General features: G+C 48.5%; 1 protein-coding gene across 1 annotated transcript in view; it reads left to right on the plus strand.

The window, feature by feature from the left end:
- The window catches only part of LOC126869553 (cadherin-related tumor suppressor), a 69,776-nt gene that overhangs the window by 36,553 nt on the left and 11,805 nt on the right, over positions 1-21,418 (plus strand). The window contains exons 2-7 of the mRNA XM_050626238.1: positions 13,269-13,649; positions 16,062-16,298; positions 18,081-18,470; positions 18,733-19,146; positions 19,406-19,738; positions 19,841-20,018. Of these exons, the coding sequence (XP_050482195.1) occupies positions 13,269-13,649; positions 16,062-16,298; positions 18,081-18,470; positions 18,733-19,146; positions 19,406-19,738; positions 19,841-20,018 (1,933 nt within the window). The remainder of the gene's footprint in view (positions 1-13,268; positions 13,650-16,061; positions 16,299-18,080; positions 18,471-18,732; positions 19,147-19,405; positions 19,739-19,840; positions 20,019-21,418) is intronic.

Raw genomic sequence — 21,418 nt, forward strand, 5'->3', positions numbered from 1 at the left:
TCTCTCCCTCCCTCCCTCCCTCCCTCCCTCCCTGTCCTCTTCTTCTCTTCTGCTCACCGCCACCGCCCCGAAGAATACGAAGCAATCGTTCCGCCTACGATCGAGATACGCTTCAATTTCGCCACGGTGTTCGTCCGGCGTTACTTTTCAATGAACCAAGTCGATCGATTATCTGGAATTTTTCCCGCGTTCGTTGGAATTCGATTCCATATTCCACGTTGTCCTTGACTAGGTGAGCCGCGTTGGCTACGAGCCACGTACGAGTCCGTACAAGTATTCGAAGCCCTTCAGCGACGCGAAACTCAGTCCAGCTTCCCGGCCACGGGGATTGGCCACGAATGTTGCGAAACGGCGCGAAATTAACGCTTCGAGGATCGTACGCCCCGACAACCGCACAGCCGCAATTGCCGTGTATTTTTCCATCGATCGAAGAGATTTCGCGATCGTTTCGATGTACGCGTTTATCGAATTACGTAGATGCCATTCTGTTCCACAATCTTGCAGCAACTCCAACGTTCCATCCTTTCAGAACGTCTCGGGTTTTCGGCGAGAAGCTTCTCGATGTGATTTCTCACGTCGACCAAGGAATTAAAAGTCGGAACGAATTCTCCGACCAGCGTTCAACGAGTGCGATATTTTGTTAAAAATCAACTAGTAACGTTTTTCTTTTAGCGCGACGCGCTCGAAAACAATTTTTCCGATGGAGAGGTACCGAGGAAAATTTACCATTTTATCAAATTCCTCAAGAATCGCCACGAACTTTCCGAACGATATCGTATCCGATATATCGATAACGGTTTCGTATTATTCAAGCACGTAACGTGAAAACAAGTTCAGAACATTTCGTTTGTATTAGCATACGTTGCTCTTTTTACCATTTTATACCGTTGTTAACAGTAAATGACATTTTTGTAGGATACCGCACGAAGCGTGTAAGACGCGAATTCGCGTCTGCAGCGCGCAAAGTGTTAAACGATCTAATAAGTCGAATATAGTTTCTAGTTTGTAGTTTCTAAAATCGTCGATACATTCGTCGACTGTTTGGAATCTTTTGAACTTTTTAAATTGTACGCTCCTAGCGTACCCATGCGTCTTTGTATTGCTTCGTACGTAACTTGGATCGCGTCCACGGATTTCGCTGAACTGCGAACGACGAAATCGTGACAAAATCGGCGGCTCTTTCTCACGGATTCGTAATTTCCTTTAAAGCATCCTCCATGTTTAACTCGTACGAGATTATAAAAATCGTAACGTTCAAATTCGTGCTACCGTTTTTATACTTCGATCCGTGTGCTCGATGTTATATCGTTAAATAGATCGATAAACAAACAACGCATAAGGATGAAAGAGAAACGTATCGGTGTTGTTTCTTCCACTTCTCGATAACCTTACCGATCATCGGCGAGATACACGGGAGTTTACCCGTCGCTTGATTTCTATTAATTCTTTCGAGAATCGTTTACCGATCGCAACCGACAGATAGAAAGCCAGTCACGGTTTTCTCGAAACGCGATTCTATTTGGCTCCCTACAACACCGTGAACAGCCCTTGCCTATCTCCGGGTAATCGGTTCCAGGAAATTATTTATAATGCTACCTGGCCCGTTGACTGGCCTTCGCGAGAGAGGATCCGAGAAGGACGTATCCTACTCGCGAGATAACGCATCTACGATATCTTAGAGCGTACCGAACGCGTTGATCGCTGTTGAAAACCGCCTTTACGATAATTACCGGGCCGATCGACCATCGACCGCCGATCGAGACCACCGAAACGAAAATCCTTGGATGCGCGACGCATTGTCCCTCCGGCAGAACGAGTAGAAGAAGCGAGGACGAGGGAAACGAGGAAGAAGAAGAAGAAGAAGAAGAAGAAGAAGGGAAAACGCGAGACGAGGCAAGAGACGCGGAAAGAAGAGAAAAATAAGCAGCAGACCACGAAGAAGCCCGAACGAGATTATTTACGATGCTTCACGGTTTCCTCGACGCGTTTTTCGGGGTTTCGCGAGAACCTTCAACGGGCGACGTCTCTACGACGGGCAACAGCGCGGCAGCAGCATCAGCAGCAGCAGCAGCAAAGGCAGCAGCAGCCAGCGAAGAAAGAAAATCGACGAAAGACGCGCAGACACCGAACGAGAGGGAGAAGAAGAGGAGAAAAGACGACGGTGCTGAAAGAAGATGCGACGAGCCGAAAGAGGCGCAAGTCTTGGAATGCCTTTTCGAGTTCCTCGCCAAGTGGCCATCAGTTCGGAGCGCCGGTCATTCGAGCCAGCCGGAGTCAAACGAAATCACACGGATTTACATATTATGATTTACATCCTTGTCCTCTGCCTTCTCTCTGCTCTTTCTCCTCTCGGCGTCCGCGTCTGCCCTCGACCACGCACCATGGACTCGACTCGTCTTCTCTTTTGTCTCTTCCTCTCTATCTCTCTCTCTCTCTCTCTCTCTCTCTCTCTCTCGCCCGCTCTCGCTCTCTTATTCTTATTCTCGCCGTTACTCTCTCACTTGCTCTCCTACGTTTTCTCTCGTCCTCTCGTTTTCTCACGTTCGTCGCGCAATTGGAACCGATGAAAAATACGGGTTCTTTTTTTTCACGGCAGTCCCGATAACCAAGAATTCGGGACAAGTTTTTTAATCGATAGTCGCCTAAACAGGCTGGGACAACTTTCTTCGACCTTTCACCGGTTCCTTGCTCTACCATTCCCTCGTATTTTTCTTCTGCTTGTTCCGCGGAAACTTTAGATGCCGTTCGCCGCACGCTAATTGAGTCGTAGAGATAGCGTTTTTTTTCTCTCCTCTGGTTTTGCCTCTCCTCCTGATCCGAACAAGATTAGGATCGTCGCATAGCCGAGACCGATCGATCGCCACTTTTCGAAAAGGTTTCGTCCACGTGTCCAAATCGATTAACATGGCCCCTTGTAACATCGTGCGCCAATTCGAACGCTTTTTCCTACTGCGCGTCGCATGATTTACCTTCCTGTCCTTCGTTCGTCTCCTACGCCGATTTCAACGCGTTCCATCGACAGGATTTTCCTCGAATCTGAAACGAGACGCGAGCAAATATTTACCTGAGCGTATCGTCGAAACGGTACTCGCGCAAAACCTAACGATTCCTCGTCGCGCGATTCCGAGAAAATTCGCGGATTTCCGATCGGGACGCGAAAATTTCACGGGACGCGAAGAACCAAGAGAAAGAAGGAGCTTCGCCGATGTCCGCTCGGTTTCTACGATCATCTGGCAGCATATTTTCGAAATTCACCGGATTACCTCGTTAGCCCTGCCTTTCAGGCTCGTACCTAATCGTGAAAGTAACCCGATCTGTTCTACGATCCAATGAATTTGTAATATCTGCGAGCCGTGGCGAGCCGCCGGGAGAAACGGAATAATGGAAGAGAACATGGAAATGTGCGCGTGTTTCAGCGAACCAGCGTTCTAAATATAGCTGGCGCAAAGAGAAAGAAATTCCGGGATTATCGTGCGTACCGGTTGACGTAGAGCGATCGGTTAGAGAGGTGGTTAAGCGAAGGATTGCGCAATCGGAACGGCGAGACCGGCGATAAGGCGCGCGATAATTCCGTACTCGATAACGAATTATTCGACGTATTTCCCGGAATTTCAGCTAACCTTTTCCAACAATTTATTAACGTTAATACGCGTATCTATTTGAGCGTGACGTTCACTTTTAACTTGCCCTATGCGTGTATGCCGGGTGTCGTGAATTCGTTAGTTTATAGTTTATGGTCAAGGTTTGCGAGATTGGAAACGATAGCGCGACTAATACCGTTTCGATAGCGTTTGTTGCACAGCGACACGGACATTCGATCCTGATCAAGGTATCGCGTAATCGGCCAACCATTTGCCAAATGTGAATAACGGGCTTCGCTTTTAGGTCGCAGTGGTAGTAACGATTCGGAGAAGGAGCAATCGCGAAACCGATCGGAATTATTGTCTCGATCGAATGGTATTCTCGATCCGGAGAAAGATAAAGTTGTACGTGATGGTTCCGCGCGGCAGAGATATCTGCGAAAGGAAATTAACGGAGGGAAGTAGAAAAATCGGTTAAACTATAGATCGTTAGGCGAGCGAGCACTTTACTCGGCGCGTAAAGCTCGAGCCGAGAGGGTCGGCACACGTGGCGGGTCTCAGACGCAAATATAAGGCAGGCTACCCACGTTATTGGAGACGCAGAAAATCGAGGAATGTGCATGTCGGTGCATTATCGCGCAGCCCACAGCCTCCGGCCGAATGCGAGAAACGTAGCGGCCGGTACGTACTGTTGTACGTGCTGTACGTATTACAAGGGCGTAGCCGCGAAACCGCTCGGGCAGCGGCGATCGTCTTCGCACGGCCAGACTTATCAGACGACGAGAACAATACGGTACGCCGGTCGTCTTTCCGAATTTCGCGCTCTCCCTCTTCCTTCGAAACTTCAACGTGGCCGAAGAAACGTCGATTCGAAACGGTGTCTGACTCGCGCGTCAACCGCGGCGCGAATCGACCGCTTTACGAGCGAAACTTTCGACGACGGAGAGTTTCGTGGAACGGCGGAATAGCCGAGCGAGTCGATACGAAGACTACGAATAGTAGAAGAGTGGCGAAGATCGATCCGCGGGCTGCGCGATCGAAAAACCAACAGACCTGGAAAAAAGAAAAGTAACCGCCAACGAAAAAGTGACAGCTCGCATACCAGGCATTTTTCCGATAACTACTACCCTTTCCCCTCTGGGGAGAGGAACGTGTTCTACGCGCCTGCACGCTCATATACGCATACGTACCTACACTCGTGACTGTCGTGCAAGAGTTGTTCGACCGGCGCGTACTTTTTATTCTCCACCATCGCCCTCCCGCCTTGCTTCTTTCTCTTACTCTCTCGTCCAGCGACAAGGAGAGATCGCGCGCGAGCGCGCGCGCGACAGAACGAGCCCGCAAGAAAGAAAGGAGGAATGATAAAGGGACCCTGAGAGGAGAGAGGTGTGCAACGAGCGAGAGAAAGAGAAAGGGGAGAAGGAGAGAAAGGGGAGGAATATAAGGTAAAAAAAAAAAAAAAAAACAGGCTGCAACCCTTTGTGCGGAATGGCCCTTTCTCTTTCGTTGGCACGAACAGAGTGTGTCGTATCCCACGTAAGTAAAGCGTACACGGCGAGGAACTCACGAAAGAGAGACACGTAGTACCGTTGCCATAAGCCACGTCCCCGTATAATTGACGCGACTTTCTCTCCGTGGAAGCTCGACGATATCGACGAGCCCACCCGGTCGAAGAAGCCGTCTTGCTTCTCGCCATCTCCTCCCTCTCCTTCTATTCGCCGCGATTTATCGTCGCTATTTCGTTCGCCGATCCGTGTCCACGTCGATGTCGATTCCGATATCGTCCGACGACGAGCACGAAATTGGGCAAATTAAAGGAAATCGTGGCAACACGCTCGGAACTATCATTCCGCAAGGATTAAGAGGTAAATCGCGCGGAATCGTGCGGTTCTTCGACGTTGTCGCGGTCGCAACGATTAAAATAAATCGACCAGTTCTGGCTGGACGAGGAGACGAGGATTCGAGGGGACAGGGGATCGTCGGTCGAAAGCGGACCGCCTCGTGGAAAATGTCGGTCAACGTCGATCACGAGAGTCGGGATCGGAATTGCCGAGCAACGTCCTCCACGCTGTGTCTCCATGCGATTTTACCGATTCCAGCGAAACTTCGTCTGGCCGATCCGAACGCGTCGCGGTGAATACGACGCGTCGTATCAGACGCGTTCTAATTGCGTACCGACGTCTGATAAGACGACGTCGTCGGACGGAAGGAGGGAAATTAAAGTCAAAGCCGACACCGTAGGCTACGGAACGAGACAGAGTGTCGTTACGGAGCTCTCGGTTATCTGGAATTACGGAAGCTTTACAGAGGCTTGGCAGTTGGTCGAGATTTTATGTATCGACGAGAATGTTTTGGTTAAAAAATGGGCCCGTGCCGGTGCCGCATGGCCATAAGACGGCACGTAAAGTCGGTGGCGTAACCGGTAGCATCGGCGGTCCTCTTTCAATTAATAACGTGATCATAGGTTGTTAGAGGTTTCTTCGGCAGACAATCTCCACCTCGTCATCTTTTTCTCCCTTATCTCTTTTTCTCTCGTTATTCTACTTCCACGCACGTCACACCACTTATCTTGCGCCACCTTTTTTTCGCCGTTCTCATCGCCGTTCCTCCGTCTTCCTTCATCTTCCCTTTCGCTTTTGCCATGCTTCTTTCTTTTCCTTCCGTCCGCCGCCACGCGGACGGATCGCCGCTTCGCCTTTTCTCGTCCTTTTCCACTTCCCCTTTCGTTCCCTCCTCCGCCACCTCCTACCTTCCACTGCTGCTCTGTTCGTCGTTCGCCGTTCCGTGCTTCCGTTCCATCCGATTCGATTTGAATTTGTCGAAAGGCGGGGAACGTTAGTTCTCCGCTATTAGGCGAAGTTCGCTAATTTCCTCTGGTCCACGGCCAAACATCGAACGAATCGCGCACGTGTGATGATCGCTTTATTTATTCGACGCTCTGGGTGGTTGCAGCAAGAAGATTCAAAGTGTCAAGGGAAACGGAACGTGACGAGATAATATTTTACTTGTCGCGCCACCTTCCTCGCCGACTATCTTTTCTCTTTCTTGCATTTTCGTAAAATATGATTATCATTTCCTCCGGGTGGAAACGAATTCTTTTTCATCTTTCCCCGTTCCTCTTGACCTTTTTCTTCTATCCTTACTCTTTTTACGTCTCGATCATCGTGACGCGCATTTATCGTTCCGGGGCAACGGTATTCATTACTCTTCGTTTGAGCTGTATTGTAATATAATTTTAACGAATTCTGCGAAGCCACGAAATAAAAATATAAATCGGCCGAGGATTTTGAAAAGGATGATCCATCACGACGCTCTGACGGATCTTGCACAAAGAACACCTGCCTGACCGACGTTTCTCTCTTTCCCCCCCCCCCCCCCCCTCTCTCTCTCTCTCTCTCTCTGTCCTCGACGGAGATACGCCGAGACACAGAGTAGGAGGGAAATAATCGTCGCTAAATTAGGATTTGGCGTGTACGTTGGACATTTCTCAAAGAAAAAAAAAGAAAAAAGAAGAAGAAGAAGAAAAGGGATCCTTCGAATATTAACCTGACAATAGCGAGATACCTACGTTCGATATACCAGTGAAATAAGCGGAAATCAACGGTGCTCCTAGGATCCGCTGATCACTCCATTTATCACGCTTCCTCCTTTCACGAAAGCGTTTACAAAAGTATGTGGATCGCATTCTTACTTGCTCCTCGACTTATAATACGCCTGTATCTCCGTAAGATAAACGAGAATGTTTAGCCCGGCGTAACGGTACCCGGATATCTTAAAAATCTATATGCATTTCGCTAATTTATCCGGCCAACTGTCTTTACTTGGCGGTCCCGCGGCAACGATCCTATCGATGAATGCATCGTGCGCTCGGCACAAGAAAATTCGAAACGTACCTATTTACGTACCGGTATACGGATAGCCTAACGAACCTAGCGGTACGTTCGTAATACACCAACGAGTAGTTGAACGCGACCGTATGCTCCCGATAAACGTTGTTCTATCGAGAGTTGACGCAAAACGTACGTCTCTTGGAACATTGTTGGCGGCGCGTCTATGTGGGTTAAAAGAGAAACCATAAAAACAAGAGAAAAGAAGACGAACCACCGATCTGTTCACGGCTATTTTCCGTGACATATTCCTCTTGTAACGGACACTTAACCCGCAAGCTGCGGTCTGTACCATCTCGCATGAGGCCACGTCTCCCGGTATAAATTCAATATCTTTTGCCTGTCTTCTTGGCCCATCGAACGAAAGTCCAGGAGAGGGCCCCTCTCTCTCTCTTAGGGGATGAACGACGGGGCAGAAAAACAAAGCGAACCTGTTGCAGAAAGCCAGTGACCGCAATAGAAACTTCCATGGCTTCTCCTCGCTGGTGTTCGATACCCGGCTCCCTTTTTTTTTTATTCCTCCCTTCTTCGTCCCATCATTTCCCTTTCTTCTCTACGTACTTTTCTCCCCCTTTTTGCCAACCTTCTTGTCTCTTCTGTTTGTTCGCTCGCTTTTTCGTTTTAATCGCGTCGTCGAGTTCGATGGGGGAAAAAACGTTGCAGCTCGTCGTAGCGTCATATGCGCACCTCGGCAAGGTGCATCGAGGACCGTTCTCTACGCGACGATAGTCTCCGGAGGAGGGGAAACGTGACGCGAACCGGGCATGACACTTTTACGATCGATCGAGTCCAATTTCCATACTGTAACCGATCCGCTCGTTATCCGGGAAAACTGCCGGGTCGCTGCCGATCGCTGCCGTGACCATCGGTAATTCGCGTTTCAACTGCAGTTTCTTTGCCTGCTCGCGTCTACTTGCAGTCTATCGCGTTGAAAACGCGTCGCCGAGTGAACCGAGAGCAACGGCGGAGAAAAACTCGACGCTCGTGCGTCGTTGAAGAATCGTGAAACGGGCAACAGGTGAAAAATAAATGGGGGGGGAGAAAAAGAAAGAGGAAAGAGACAGGCGATCGACTTGTTCGTATTTGTGCGTCTGTGCGTGTAACGAACGCTGGTAGGGCTACTTGAATTTCCTAATTTAATACGTTTACTATGTCGACCTGTCCCGACATAAATTAGTATGTTTATCACGGAGCAGAGAGTGTCGCGACAGAATTTAACGTCACCACTCGCGAGTTAATCGTACGGTAACTCGATATATCTTGAATCTTGTATACATATATAGATATATACTCGTACATATATATAAATATCTATATATATATATATAATATTCGTGTATATATACATATACGTAGAGTCGAGCGGGTTTCGCGTAGAATTCCTTTCACGATGGCTCGCAGTATGCGAAAAGCTGGCGCGATCTCCCGCGCGCAGTATGCCAACTAACATATCACTCGTAATAAAGATACATACTTACAACACGGACCAAGTGTGTAACTGGTTGCGCGGACGGTTACATAAGAGAAGCAGCCGCGATCTGGAGCCGTCCGTGCATAAAGAATGCTCATTAATACGCGTTACGTTGTTGTCCGCCGATCATCGTTGTATTTTATTACGCTCGTGCCCCGGCCACGGCCGGCTTAATTTCACCGTCGGAAAATTACGAGCGAAAATCTTAGCCTCGCGTGAAATATTAACGGCGCAAGATCAAGGACGGGAATACCGGTGATTACGTTTAATAGCGTTTATCGGAATTGCAAGTGCTTTTTAACTTTTCCCCCGGCGATTATCGCTCGCAACTTGTCGGATGAGGTCGAACGGTGACAAAGCTCGCTGTCACGCGGTGGCAACCGGCTTTCACGCGAGCTCGCATCGTTTTAATTAAACATCGGTAGGCGAGGGCGAGTGCCGTTGCTCGTTATTTTAGAACTCGGCGATTCTTTTTCGATCGGCTTGGAACGCGACACCAACGAGACTTTTGTCCGTCCGATCGGTGAATTCCCTGCGAGATATTTCCCGTTTCTTTGACCGATTATTTATGGAACGTCACTCGTTAATTTATGTTTACTCGTCTGCTTACCGGCCGCGGCACACTCGACCGCTGTCTTTTTTCGGATTATTTTTCCACCATATTTCATATGGCACTGCGCGCCCTACAACGGGGCGCGTTTGCATTCGGCGCGACAGAAAGTTATAAATGATCGAAAGACAACTTAACTCGAACGTAAGCGCGAGTATTCATCGGCGAGGCTGCTTTGACGTAGACATATCTACGGCGAAGTGAAGCCCGTCCACGGACGGACCGTTCGGTGTCGTGCCACTCGAGAGAAAACAAAGCTATTAGTCGTAAGAACCGTAGATATATATCTTATTGTCTCCAGCCGCTAGGCGGAATTACAGCCTACCCTTTAACTTACCCGTACCCTATGGGAATTCATTCGAAGAAGCGTTATTAACCGAACGGAGAAGTCTCGCGGCTTGTGCCACTCGTACGGGGACATCGTTCGCTAAACAACCACGAACTCTATACACGAGAAACTCGCCGGTTAAACAATCTTCCTCTCCTTCTGTGATTCCGATCGCATCCTTCGGCGTTAAAACTGTTACTACGTTGAATTTGTTCGAGTTGAAAAACGAGGAAAAAATTGGATGGTCTGTTGTCAAAAGAACAAAAAACAAAAAAAAAAAAAGAAGAGAAGAAGACGAAAGAAACGCCGCGCTGGTCGCGATAAAATTCGACGCACAAGGACCCGAATCTCGGCCGATAAAAATAGAGGAGCGGATGCAAACGATCGAGCTAATGCACCTCCATTTACTAAATATCTCTATCCCGTCAGACTATCGCGATGCGGACCGACAGAAAAAAGGTAAAAAGGAAGAAACATAGGACAGCACGGGGGGAATTATTAATAGATATATATCTTATTGTCCCCGATGGGTATACAGAATTCCGTGAGTTTCCAATGCACCTTCGTTCCTAGTCTCGTCGTTCTCCTCTTGCTCGTACGTTCGTCGTCGTCGTCGTTACCGTCGTGGTCTATGGGGGCCCCCACGAAGATACGTTATTAATCGGCCGATGTCAGTGGTTCGACCCCTCATAGAGAACCCATAGGACCCCGTTCGGTAAAAGGGACAACGAGGTAGAGGTAGAGAAGAGAGAACCGTGAGCGTCTTGGTATCGGCTCGAAGCCGAACAAAGAGAGGCGATAGAGAGACTCGCACGGAGTACCGGCCTGAGAAAAGACAGAAGCGTGCGAGGAAGAAAAAGGGAGAGCGAGAGTAGCCAGAAACGAAGAAAGAAAGAAGGGAGAGACAGAGACGACGATAACGATGACGACGACGACGACGATGACGACAACGACGAGGAGAAGGACAAACGTCGAAGAAGTGGAAGAAGACGAAAAGAAGAAGGTGAATAAGGAGGAGAAGGAAGAAAAGAAGAAGAAGAAGAAGAAGAAGAAGAAGATGAGAGGAGAGGAGGCGTGGGGCAGGGCAGGGTGAAGGGGGCAACAGAAGAATGGGACTCACTTCGTGCATGACCCAAAGAAACCCCCGCTGAGCGACTCGATCCGATCCGCTGATCCCCGACCGCGCTGACGCAGATACCATCTTTCCTTGCACTCCGAATGCTCTCCGGGCGTTTCTTACCGCCCATATACCTCATCCCTCTCTCCTCTCGGCCGCGACCAGCAAAGAAGAAGGAATATTCTATCCGAGACAGCTATATGACCACACTGATTTGTCTGCTTATTGTTGCCGTTCCCGTATCCTTGTTTTCCGATCGTGACGATGACGCGACCATCCACGGATATTGTTTCTACGAACGTCGCGAGATTCCACTTCCTTGCATCGATCCCCTTAACGAGCCAATAGACAGAGGTCGGAACGAGTCGAGAAATACCTAAGCAACCGGCTTGCCGACACTCTCGCGATCCGAGCAAAACTCGATCCATGAAAACTCGAAACTTTAACCGATGCCTTTGACCGTTCGTTTGATCTTCTCGTCGACGATCGTGCTAAAACGAAATGTTTCGCAAAGCGATCGAGAAATTTGGAATTTTCTTCGACTTCGAAGTTTCTTATCGATCGTTCGCCAAGTTCGATACCAACGAATTTCATGGGTAATCTCTTCCTCTTCGGGATTATCGAAACGCTACCGGGTTTAACGCTGTACACGATAACCTATCTAAGAGATCGTGCGAACTATGCCTTAGGACAGGCTTCGGCCGTTTAGCCTAAAGCTGTGGATAGGTAGAAACGTAATTAGCGACACCGCTGCGGCTCGCTGGAGTCTCGTGCTGTCTCGAAGGTAGCCGCTATTCCAAGGGATTTTGCATAAATATAGCGTTTTCGTGTTCCTGCGTACTCACGTCGAACACAGCCACCATTAGAAACGGTAGATGGAGGAATATCGGTATTTTCGATCTGTGCCAATAAGCGACGCGAGACTTCGATGTCGTCGCACCTTTGAATTTTAATGACAAACGGACACACAGCCTCGCCGGTCGTAACGATTAATTGTATTCGTGTTCGAGCTACTTAAAGGAGGCAGCTACAAGATCCGGCACTGGAAAATAATTAAAAAGTCAAATTTATTCATACGCGTGTCACGCTGAAATCGGCCGTTTAACTGTTGCGAGAGCCAGCGACCGACTATTGTTTCGTCATCTCGAGATACGTACGTTCTGGCACGCCTAAACATTTTAGGCCAATAATCGATGGCACGCACTTTGTCAATGACGGCCGAACTCCGACTAATTACCAGGAAGATCGATGCGTTCCAGCCAGGGATTACATAAGCTTGAAAGATCATCTACGTGCTTCCATATTTAGTATTCTTCGACGTGGCGAGATCGCGTCAGTTATGAAGAAATCGATCGCGAACAGAATAAGAAAATAGATGTATTACGTCGTCGTTTCTTCGTCGAGTTTCGTCTTTCGTGGTTCTTTGATTTCGTTCGTAAAATTCCAATACAAAACGAAAAAGGGATAACAAAAAAAAAAAAAAAAAAAAAGAAAGGAAGGTCTAACGTCTCGGTAGCGATTTTCTATGCTACGCGCAACGCGATCCGATTACGTTCAAAGTTTCTAGCGTGGAATATAAAGCTTCGTACGGTTACTCGAATAAATCTTTCCACGGCCGCAAGAGCGACCACCGTTCGTTCCTCGATCGAAAAGATGTTGCCATCGCTAGCGCGATGCTTTTCCAATAGTACCATCGTTGTTCCTTCGAGCATCGAGTCGTTTCGATACACTGGCTTCTGGTAGTCACATAAACCTTGGCCGCTGACGTGACTGAGAATTTAATGAAATGAGACATGCACAAGTTGGATCGAAAAACTAACTTTCTCACGATTCTTCGCATGCATACCGTGACTCCGCCGCAACAACGGCCCGTAGATTTATATTGATTGCACATAATTATATCCTGGCGACTGACAAAACTTCCAGACAGTCTTTCTCTCTCTCTCTCTCTCTCTCTCTCTCTCTCTCTCTCTCTCTTTCACTTTTATCTTTGTACTTTTTTCGATTTATCGTTAACACGCGAGGAATCGCATCCAAGACACTATTAATTAGAAACTCTTAATTGTTTGGCGCTCGGTACCGACGACGCGTAACTTCTTTTCAATATCGTTCCGTAATTAATTAACCGACCGATGATCGAAATAAAAATAATGCTCGACAAGACGGAGCTGCGAACGACTTTTAACCCGAAATCATACGCTTCTCTATTGCTTACCAGACACAGCGTGTAATTACGAGCAATTCTTAGGATCGAACAAAAATTTTTAATTACAGGTTCGCGTGACGGTTCTAGACAAGAATGACGTGGCACCGACCTGGGGAACCGGCACCTGGAAATTCAAAATCTCCGAGGAGGCGCCGCCTAACACCGTTGTCACGGTCCTGAAAGCGTACGATCCGGATACGATCGGAACCTTGACTTACACCCTGGTACCGAATCATCGGCCCGATCCAGGTCCTGGCACCGCTCTTGGTTTCTACCCGGCCAGCCAACACGAGCTCCAAGACGAAAGCCAATGTCAGTTCAGACTTCATCCGACCACGGGACAACTGACACTCGCCGAGGCTCTCGACAGAGAGACCAGAGAAAAGTATGTCCTGAAAGTTCGAGCCGATGATGGATTGCAACACACAGACATCGCGTTAACCATTCAGGTACGTTTCGTTTCCATATATCATCCCCTTGACTCGACATAATTTTTTATCCGGCGATCGTGCTTCTAATTAGAAACCTTTGCCGGATTTTTTGATGCAATTACTCATGGGGCTCGGTTAAATCGAAGCGTCGCGTCGTGTCCTTCCAACGATTAACGATTTGGTCCGATACGAAAAGTTACGAAAAGTTAGTCGGAAATGAAACGAGGACGATGAGCGTTCGTTTGAAAGAACAAAAAGAAAAAAAAAAGACGAAGCAAAGACAGGAGATAAAGAAAAAGGACGAGGTAAGAAGAGAAGGAGCGCGCACGAGGAAGGGATCCGGTCGCGTATCGATGGAGTCCTCCATCGAGTCCCGTTGCACACTGATTATTATCCTGCAATTATACGGGGATGCTACTGTTACCTTGATCATTGTGCGACCCACTGTCCCGTTATTCAACCACTATTCATCATTACGGGATCAATCGGCGTGATTCGCGATATATTGATGCTGAGAAAGAGACGCGCCTATTGCTCGAAATGACATTATCGTACAGGATTGGATGGGACACCGAGTACGGCAAAAAGAGACGGAAACGAGACGAGAATACGGAAGATTCGGTGAAACCGATGAAAATTTCCAAGTTTCTCGCGACCTATCGGTCGACGGTAGCAACCAGTTTGATACTCGGGGTGGATCGATCGAGAAGAGAAAGCGGATTACGCGCTGGTACTCAAGGGCGAAGACTCGATTTCTCGAGGCCCGTGGAATCGCTCGGTTTCCGTGCGTTTCGTCTTGTAATTCATTACGGTGGCCAAGCAAAACGATTGGCGGCGATAAAAAAGGCGAAGAAGGGCGACCGGGATGTTTAACGAAGATGGAAAGAAGATGGTGGTAGTAGCGGGAAGGAGTTGGCCACAGGCCAGCCAAGGATCCCTCGGAGACAATCGCAAAAATTATCCTTATGACGTGCAATGGCTGGAATTCTTTTAAGGTTCTCGCTGCCCGCCGTCCGCTATTCTATCCGGGTCTCTTAAAGGCAAAAGGAATGCCAGTCCCGATCATAGCTCGGCTCTTTGGGGCTCCATGAAAGAGGCCCGCTGCCGACAGTTGCGGAATCTGCCTCTTCTGGCCCCTTATATCCTCTCTCCTCTTCTCCTCGCTCGACCTCGCACAAGAGTTTCTCTCCTTCGACCTCCTCCCTTCGCCCCGTCTTCTTCCATCTTCCCTCCTTCTCTCTCTTCCCTCCCGTCTCCTTCACCGTCGCTTCTTCCCTTTCGCCCTCGTCTTCCCTCCTCTTCCCTCTTCTTCCCTCTTCTTCCCTCCGTATCCATCTTTCCTTCCTCGTCCTCCTTCCATCGTTGGTCACCGCGGTCTCTACTCTGCTCTCGGTTCTCCCCTCGTCATCCAACGTGTCTCGGGGTAACCGTCACTTTTTGCAAACGTCTCCGAACCCTCCTTAATCAAACCGTGCCCACCTCCGCTTGATTCCTTTATACCGCCACCGCGTGTCGATCCTTCTCGACGCTGGAAACCTATTCACCGGGCTCGCACCCTGACTTCCGACCGGGATCGAGATCATCCTCTCGAGCCGTCCTATTCGAACAGAATTATTCGCGGCGAGAACGAGACGCGACTTCCACTACGGAGGGCTGGTCGCGCGAAAAATTCCAACCATCCTGCGATTCTCCTCGTTCTACCTTCGAACATCGAACTCGTTTCGCTGACCAGCAAGATACGATTGCAAGTTGCGTACAGTTCAGTCGTTGCAGATCGAGCACACTTGCGTTACGCGCCGAACGCCTGTCCGATTCTAAAACGAAACCATCCGCCGATATATTGTAAGCTAACGTTCGCCGTTTGATCGCGCTACGCTATCGACGAATCGAGCCTCCGTAGAATCTCCCTCTGGAAAAACATTCTTGAAATTCCTCGCGGAGCCCGTTCCACGATTCATCGCCACTGTAAAAACAACAGGAAACTTTCTTCGAAGCGCAAACCGGCGGCGGTTCGAAGGTGAACCGAGCTCCGCGAGCACGACCGCTTGTCTCGAGCTTTGATTGAAATATGTTTATTCAGGAACGACGTCGAGTACAATCGAAAGAGAACAGGAAGCGTTAGCTCCGATTCTGAATTGTTTATCCTGACCCGTTACCTTTCTTCTTCTCTCGATCGGACAGCCGGCAGCCCTTCCAACAGCATGAATCCAGTATGATCAAGAATAACATCGATTATTCTTTCCTACCTTTACGCGCACCTACTTCAACTATCTACTAAAAATATATGGAACGAGTGTCTCTCATCGGAAGCCTAAAAAAATCGATCTTCCTATCCTGTTCCGATGTAACTCGACGTTAACACCGTGGAACAGGTACCCGAGGATTTTATGAAACGAGCCAACGAAACCAGAGTGTCTTTCGATTTTACAGGTGACCGACACCAACGACAATGCGCCGACGTTCCAGAGCACCGCGTATTCGTTCGACGTGCCGGAGAACGTGCCAAGGGGCAGCCGAATAGGTCAGGTCGTCGCCACTGACGCAGACGCCAACGGGCCCAACAGTCAACTCAGCTACACTCTGATTTCCGACTGGGCCAACGACGTTTTTTCTCTGAATCCTAGCACCGGCGTGTTCACGTTGACGGCCAGCCTTGACTACGAACAGGTTCGTACGATCGTCGATCCCTGGAAATCGATCTTTAGAAAGCGTGTAAAACGATTTGGGAACACGGTTCACACGCGATACGTCGCTTTCGTCTTCCAACTTAAAACATCGGATGCGCTTGCTGTTGGGAAATCGACGTTTCATCGGTGTTTGCCAGAGCCGGAACAGACGACACCGATGATGCGTTTCGTTTAAATTCTAAACGCGAGTTACGCATCGTTCCCGATCCACGACGTACTCTTTTCCATTCAGAATTCCGCGGATTTTCCTAACACACGTCACCGATCGACGCGTCCACGCGAGAGATCCACATACCGTGAAACGCATAGCAGCCCGGGGCAACGATTATAACCATGAACACGCCTCTACGTTTAACCTCGAACGCGCCTATTATATTAGCTTTCGGCTGGAAGGCTACGCTAGAATTTAGGGTTTAGCGTTAACAGTCGGACAGATCGATCAACGGACGTTTTCAACTGTCCGATGGTTACGCTTCGGAGACAAGCCATACTTATTTCGAGACGCGCGCATAAATTTCATTTTGTCCAACGTCGTCACCCACAATTTTCGTTTTCAACCGTTGAAAGCGTACGCTGTGATCTGTAAATCGCCGTCGTTTCTTTCTTCCCTTTGTAACGTTTTCTTCCCAAAAGTCACATCCTTTCGCAGAGCGAAACGAGAGTTCGAAGGACAAGAATTAACGAAATTGCGCGTAATCGCTAGACGTAAACGACAAACGCGTACGACACTTTACCTTGCACGTACAGAGCGCGGCTGAATAACGTGTACAGAAAATGCAGTTTGAAAATTTATCGGTTAATTCCGGACTGGGAAGTACTAAATAATCGACAGAAGATAAGTAGAAAACGTGGAATACGATTTTCCGCTCCAGGCTTCATTTTCAAGAGAATAGATATAGATATATAGTACACGCGTATGATAAATATTCAAAATTCTTTTTCTCGGAAACAAAGCGTCTCGAGATACAATTTTCGATTAATCTTCGCACGTGGAACAACCCGCTGTCGATTATTCAGTCCTGTCCAATCCGGAATTAACCACGTTCGAGTATGCTTGATAAATTATCAAGCTTGATTCTCTCGAAAACTAAACTTTCGATGAACAAATTTCGTTCCATGTTCTGCTCTTACGTTTCCATAATGAATCACCCGCTTGTACGTGTTATTCGACCGCGCTCTGTATATGAAATGGTCTAATACAGAGTTTCGATGAGAAGCGGACAGAAGAGCGCAAACGGTGCATAGAAGAAGAGGGTAGTTTATAGAACCTTTCATCATCGTAATTCGTTTCCAGATATATTGGGCGGGATCGTTGGAGCGCTTGCGAAAGCGTTTTACAACAGAGCCGGCAAGATCGGAGCGCATCGGAAACGAAGAAACAGCACGTTGCTTCCACGAAACTCGTATTAGTCTTTGCAAAATTGTTAGGCGCCTCTCCGTAAGAGAAGCCGATGCAAGCGAAGAGCATGTCTAATGCGAACAAAAAGTTCCCCCCTCTCTTTTAAAACATCGTTGGAAACAACTGTTCTTCGAAACGACCGACTACTTTTTACTTTCCTTTTTCGACGATTAAGTCGTTCGCGTTAAACGACCATTTTCGACTATACACTGTTCGGCAGTCGTTGGCCGTGTCACTTTCATCTTTATATCCGTTGCTGGCCGTTCGTATGTTTTTATTATCGTCGCGAATATATTTCCCACGAGGAGCGAAAGACGCGTTCGTCGACTAGTTAAGAAAACAACAAGTTTGATCGTTCGACAGGTGCAGCACTACATTTTGGTGGTCCAAGCGACAGACGGCGGCATCCCGGCGCTTTCCTCGACGGTGACGGTCTACTGCAACGTCGTCGACTTGAACGACAACGCGCCGATCTTCGAGGCGGGCCCGCACGCCGCGGATATCGTCGAGAATACGACGATCGGCACACCGATCCTATCCGTGGCCGCCCAGGACCTGGACTCCGGAGATAACGGCAGGGTAATTTACGCTGTCGCCGGCGGTGACGAGAACGGTGACTTCGGAGTGGCACCGAACGGCACCCTTTTCACTCGGAAGTTACTCGACAGAGAACAAAAGCCACTTTACAATTTGATCCTCAGCGCCACCGATAGCCCTTTGCCACCTGCTCTGCCTTTGTCTTCCACCGTACAGGTTTGTCCGCATCTTCTGTAACGAACTATAATTCCAGTCTCGCGCTATCGATCACGATTCACCATCCAACCCAGCTATCGTATTTCTAACGATAATTCGCCTAGTTTCTACCTTTAGCCTGGAAGAATTGTTTCGACCGCAAACTATAGCTGATATAATTTTGGCGAAAAATACCGTTAGAACGAAAGGAATTTTGTCGGTGAATAATACGGCGAAGAATGTTTCGATAGAGACTTAATCGTGAACGTTATTCGATCGATAGGTGACCGTGGTGTTGCTGGACGTAAACGACATGTCGCCGGAGTTCATATCGCCGACGAAGATTTCGATAATAGAGAACGCGCCGAGCAACACGGTAGTGATGGCCATTAAGGCGGTGGACAGGGACGAAGGACGGAACGGATACGTGGAGTACTCCCTCGAGGACACGACGCTTCCCTTCACCGTTGGTCCCGTAGATGGACTATTGCGCGTATCTGGCTCGTTGGATCGCGAATTAAGGTCAAACTACACCTTGGAAGTAACCGCGAAAGACCGCGGTGAACCACCGAGATCGTCCTCGACCGCAGTCACTGTCACGGTCCTCGACGAGAACGACAATTCGCCGGTGTTCGATCCGAGACAGTACTCAGCCACTGTTGCCGAGAACGCCAGTATCGGGGCTAGCGTGCTGCAGGTTAGCATTTTTCGTATTTCCTTTTCCCTCGTAAATATATCTGCGAATGCGGTTTCACCGCGCGAAGAGTCACCATAAAATCGAGATTACACGAGCAGTTACGTCACGCTAATTAAAGTCGCAACGAGTATGTTCTTGGGCGAGAGGCGTTGCAACTGAAGCGTGAAGCAAAGTCCCGAAGAACGCTTAACCAGCGTTGAAAGGCGTCGATACTTTTATTTCGTTCCGATCGATGCGAGCCGGTTAATTTCAATTTTAGGTTTCGGCGATGGATCGCGACGAGGGTGCGAACGGAAGGGTGAGATACGGTATCGCGATGGGAGACGATAACAGAGATTTCACCATTTCCGAGGACGGCGGTGTCATCAGAGTGGCGAAGAATCTCAACTTCGAACGGAAATCCAGGTACTATTTGACGATAAGGGGTGAGGATTGTGCCTCGGAAGTAGGCGAAACACCACGGGGCGATACCGCTCAGGTCACCATCACTGTCATCGATATAAATGACAATGCACCGGTTTTCTTGGATTCGCCCTATTTGGCACACGTTATGGAGAATATGGTACCACCTGGGGGCGGATTCGTGATACAGGTAATTCGACGAAACGGTTCGTAATCGCTCGACAGCGATCGAAACCGTTTCCGAACGTTTCAACGTGGAAAATGAAAAAATCGTTCGATCTGTCGGTCTCAGGTCAAAGCTTACGACGCGGATACTCCACCTTACAACGACCAAGTGAGATACTTTTTGAAGGAAGGCGACACGGACTTGTTTCGAATAAACGCGAGTACCGGCGACATTTTTCTGCTTCGACCCCTCGACAGAGAACTGGTGGCGGAGTACACTCTGACGTTAGTGGCCATGGATACCGGTAAGTTGGTTGAATAATTCTCACGACTGAGATCTTTCCTTAAACGTAGCGTCAAAGGCTAATTTATAATTGCATAAACAAAGTAAAAGAAAGAGGAGGAGGGGAAAGGACAACGGGAGGGCAAACACGCGTGCAAGGGAATAAAGGATAAAGAAATCGCGGGTAAGAAGGTATTCCCAGTAGATTCTTTGCAGGCGTACCTTAGGGGAACAGCTAAATAGGTATATACCTGGTAGGATGTGCACAAAGAGACGGCATTGAAAGGGTAGTCAGTATTCTTCGGAGAGAATATTTTTCCGGCCACCTTAGTAACCGGTCTTAGGTTCTATGTAAACTGGTTGCGAATTAGCACGAACAAAGGACTTAATTATATTGGGTTTGGCACTTCTAAAAAAGCCGCGGTGAATCGAAGAAGAAGAAATAAATAAAGAAAAAAGAAAGGAAAAAAAGGGAAAAAGAAGAAAAGACGAAAAGGAGAAGTCGATTTTAACGTTGAAAAGACCTGCTTCTCAAGCGGTTCAACTCCCGTAATAAGAAGTACACAGGCAACTATAAATTCGTCCGGCTGCTTTGACAAATGTGCGAAGCCGTGTACAAATTGTTGCCGTCCCATTCCGTCGACGCAACGAACGAAATGTCATCAAATGTCAAAGACAATATACGTATACGACGATACGCGTGGCGATTCGCCAGACCGATCGTTGCATGAATTTATTTTTCCATCTATAAATTCTCTCAACTCGAACCGTCGCGTCGAGATTGCACAAACTGTCGTGTCGCGCGCCTCCTAAGACGAGAAAATGTCACCCCCTCCCCCTTGTCCCTTGCTGCTCGTTCGACGAATAGACAAAACAATAGACGATATACGGCATGGTTTTAAGTAATGAGCGGTAATATACAAATTGGATATAAATTTGTGGGTTGTTCGATGAGATTCTTTAAGCGGTGGGCAGTTCCTCGGCGAAATCTTTTTTATCGTTCGTTCCTCTGACGAAGCCAGTAGTCCCATTCGAGGGTGCCCCTCGCCCGCCCCCTTCGACCAGCCATCGGGGGCCGATGGCCCAATCGGTCCCCGCCGAGGTAGACAAGCCTGCAGAGTTATGACGCGCGATTATGATAATCGCTCTCAAATGCCTTCCTCTGCCTCCACGCTGCACTCTCCTTCTCCCCACCCTCTCTTCGTTTTCCCTTCTCTCACTCTCACTCTCTCTCTCTCTCTCTCTCTCTTTCTCGCTCTCGCTCTCTTCTCTCCATCTCCGCCCCCACCTCCACCTTCACCGCCACCACCTCCTCCTACTCTTAATGCTCCCCTTCACCCCACCCGCTTTCGTTTGTTGGATCTTTTGGACCGTCTCTTCGCAGCCAAACGCGCATCTCTCGAGATCCTGCTCGAGCACGCG

Source organism: Bombus huntii, chromosome 9, assembly GCF_024542735.1.
Source record: "Bombus huntii isolate Logan2020A chromosome 9, iyBomHunt1.1, whole genome shotgun sequence".
NCBI classification, from domain to species: Eukaryota; Metazoa; Arthropoda; class Insecta; order Hymenoptera; family Apidae; genus Bombus; species Bombus huntii.